Source organism: Mesitornis unicolor, unplaced genomic scaffold (genome assembly GCF_000695765.1).
Source record: "Mesitornis unicolor isolate BGI_N332 unplaced genomic scaffold, ASM69576v1 scaffold23527, whole genome shotgun sequence".
Taxonomy (NCBI): Eukaryota; Metazoa; Chordata; class Aves; order Mesitornithiformes; family Mesitornithidae; genus Mesitornis; species Mesitornis unicolor.
The window spans coordinates 173,889-177,447 of NW_010198755.1; the positions used below are offsets into that span (position 1 = coordinate 173,889).

The 3,559-nt window shown below is 58.0% G+C and overlaps 1 protein-coding gene across 1 annotated transcript; it reads left to right on the forward strand.

Annotated features, from left to right (window-relative positions):
• Positions 1-322: 322 nt before the first annotated feature.
• On the forward strand, positions 323-2,120 carry C1QA (complement component 1, q subcomponent, A chain). The gene is made up of 3 exons (XM_010189257.1): positions 323-485; positions 617-1,237; positions 2,110-2,120. The coding sequence occupies exons 1-3, from the start codon at positions 323-325 to the stop codon at positions 2,118-2,120; spliced, it is 795 nt and encodes a 264-aa protein (XP_010187559.1).
• The last annotated feature ends 1,439 nt before the right edge of the window (positions 2,121-3,559 follow it).

Consider the following 3,559-nt stretch of genomic DNA (forward strand, 5'->3'; position numbering starts at 1 on the left):
CGCAGGACATGCACCAAAGGGTTTATGCTGTGCTCCACATCCTGGGCTCCCCAGTCTCACAGCCGTGCTGTGGGCACATACCAGAGATTTTCAGAGATTTTCACATATCAATGATTTCAGCCTCAAAATCCTCCCGTGAATTATTTTCACCATTGCACATGGTGTCCAGCTATCTGTACTGGACAATGTGGGTGGCATGGTAGACCTATGCATGCATCTCATAAAAGCACTTGTGTGTCTGTATCCAAAGTGTATCTGCATGTTTGCTGTGCGCTTGCCTTCATCGCAAACTCCCCCACCCCTGTGCTTGCAGGGAGGCAGGATGCAACTGGGGTTTTGGCTGGCAAGCAGCACCCTGGCAGCAATGCTGGGCATGGCTCTGCTGCAGGATGGCGTGTGTCGGGCACCGGACGGCAAGGATGGCTTCCCGGGAGTCCCTGGCCTTGATGGGAGGCCAGGGCAGAAGGGTGACGTGGGAGAGCCAGGTAAGGGGGAGATGGAGATGTGTGGTGCAGGTCGCCTGAGAGCCTCAAGGGTAGGAGCATCACGGGCTGTGGGAGCAATTTGGAGGATGCCAGACATGCACAAACTGCTCCTTCTCACCACCTCTCGCCAGGCAAATCAGCACAGAGGACGGGCATCAAGGGACTCAAAGGGGACACAGGCGAGCCGGGGCTTCCTGGCATCCCAGGGAACCGGGGCTACCATGGCCTGCATGGCCCCCCTGGACTTGCAGGCCAGGCGGGGCCAAAGGGGGAGAAGGGGGTAGGTGTCAACATCCAGAAGCAGCCGCGTCCTGCCTTCTCTGCCTCACGGAGGTCCCCTCAGTTCACGGGCAGGACAGTGGTGTTCGACAACATCATCACCAACCAGGAGAGCTCCTACAGCCCCCAGACTGGGGAGTTCACCTGCAGCATCCCTGGGCTCTACTACTTCGTCTTCCAGGTGGTCTCCAATGGGGACCTCTGTCTGAGCATCACCAAGAACAGGGAGCGCGTGGTCAGCTTCTGCGACCACAACAGCCGCAACATCCTGCAGGTGAACTCGGGCAGCAGCGTGCTCAGCCTGGCTATGGGTGACAAGGTCTCCATCAGCACCGGCCCCGTCGGGGGCAGCACCATCTACAGCGGCTCCGAGGCAGACAGTGTCTTCAGTGGCTTCATGCTCTTCCCGCAGATGTCCCGCAGATGGGCTGATGGACAGCCAGTATGGACTGGCTTAGCACCAGAGCATTCCGGTGTGTGTCTGCGTGTGCTTTCCCCCTGTGAGTGCGTGGGATGGTTTAGTATCACAGCAAACCAGGATGGCCCCAAACTGAGCCACCAGACAGGTTGTGTGCTTCCAGCAGTGTCACAAAGTGGCCGGTCTGTGGGTCACCACTGCAGCAGTGAGACCCTGCAGTGACCTCCGTGCTGAGCCTGCCCCGTCCATCCTGTGGACAAAGGACCCCTGGCGCCACAGTCCTTTCTGCTCCTGGCCACTGAGACCCCAGACCAGAGGGGACCAGTTGACACTGGGGCCATTCACCAGCCACGGCTCTTTGCTCCCTGAGTCGGAAATCACTGCGTGCCACTGCTTCTGCTGCACTAACCACTGAAAACGCCTTTCTGGCACCAGGCCACTGCTGCCTCTCACATCCTCCCCATCTGTATAAATAAATCTTGCTCCCATGACAGCTGCTTGGGTTTTTCCCTTCTATTCATGAGTCCTCCTCAAGCCTTCAATGTCTTGAGCCCCTTCCCAAGCTGCCCAGGGAGAGAAGCGATCCCAGCTTGTCCCTGGCCAAGCAGAGATCCCAAGTGCAAAGGCAGAGGAGGGAACTGAGTGCACAAGCAGAGCTGGAACTTAATGGGCAAAGGGAAATCTCTGGGAGGAGACTATGCGTGTCCTTTCTCCAATGAGCCCAAGTGAGCTGTCATCTACAGGGGCAGATCATACACCTCACCCACATGCTCCTCTCTTGGTACCCAAACTCTCCCAGGATGGGCAAAGGCAGCTGTGGTCCTCTGGCCTTTCAGCAAGGAAGGACAGGGACATCAGGGTGACTGATGGGGTTGTGGGGTGATGGTGGTGGGGTTGTAGGGTGATGCTCTTCTCTCTTCGGCTTAGAGCAAGTCTAATAGTAAGCAGGGCAGGCTGGGCAGGTATCAGGCAGCCAGGAAGCATCGTGGAAGCCACACAGGTGCCATACCCTGGGGCTGCTGCTCAGAGGAGCTGCTTCACACATGCTGGGCTGTCAAATGTCTCCATTCCTGGAGCAGGGAGAAGGAGGCCAGATCGCCTGCAAGGAGCAACCCCTGACCATGGATGGCAGGGCCCCTGTGCATTCAGAAGCCAGCAGAGCTGGTGGAGCACAAAGGGGCAGAGAGGACAACCATCCTGCAGGTCAGAAACCCCCAAGCACTAACATCTTTCAGTCCCATTGCCTAGAGTGCAGCGTCTCCCATCAGAGCCAAGGCGATGACCTTGCACCAGCCCATCATTGCACAGATTATTCTGCCTCTGCAAAGCTGGCACAGGGGTTTGCTCCCCATCAGCTTGCTCAGAAATGAGTTAAAGACTGGGGAAAGGCAGGTGATTTTCAGAGTGACAGCCCCCATGGAGGGTTTGTAGCACATCTCTGGGCAGAGGCTCACCCCACCTCTGTCCTTTCAGCCCCTGCTTCTCCAGTGACACAAGCACAGGTCTCGCTGGACAGCCAGGAAAGTGCTTGCTCAGAGGAAACAACCAGGCAGGAGGATGTGAAACTCAGCTGGGGGCCAGCTGGGGGTTTTGGCTCCCCACAGGCCCTTTCCTGACTTTGCATCTTCCTCCGGGTGGGTGTCACGGAGAGTCACCCACACTGTGCTGTGCCGATCGGCAGTGCCCACAGCAGCCCCAGGGCTCAGCAGCACAGGATCCCGTGCCCTGCTCCCCTCACCAGAGGTAAGAGGTGCTGCAGGGTCCATCTCTTTGGGGTGGGCTGCAGGGGGACGGGGATCCATCAGCATGGCACAGTGCTGGGCTATGTGAAAGGAGGAGAAGGAGACAGAGGCACTGCCAGGCTGCACATGTGTCATGGCATGGGAGCCACACACTTGTCCTTGATGGGAGAAGGCACTGTTCTGGGAGACCCCCAGCTGATGGGGGCTTGAGCCTGTTAGGCAGAGCCATGAAAGTCAGGCTGCTGCTGGAGGAGAGTTGAGATCAGCTGGGGCCAGAGAGCTCCAGCCTCCCTCAGTGTGGTGCAATGGTCTGCAGCGGCGTGTGCATCTGCAGGGTTTCAGGACACTGGGCTGGGAGAGCTTGGGGCTGGCCATGGACCTCATGGCTTCATCCAGACTTGAAAGTCCAACCTTGCTTGTGCCATCAGGGTCTGCCCTCGGGTTGGTGATGAGCCCAGTGTCCATCCCTACATATCCACCTCCCCACCGCCAGGCGATTGGTATGGGGGACATGCTGAGGACACAGCCATCACAACCAGGTGCACCTGGTGCAGTCAGCCTCCTAGCACAGCACCTCCTGAGCCCCATGGTCAGCTCAGCTCTTTCTTTCACTTTCCATGCTCTAGAGCACCAAA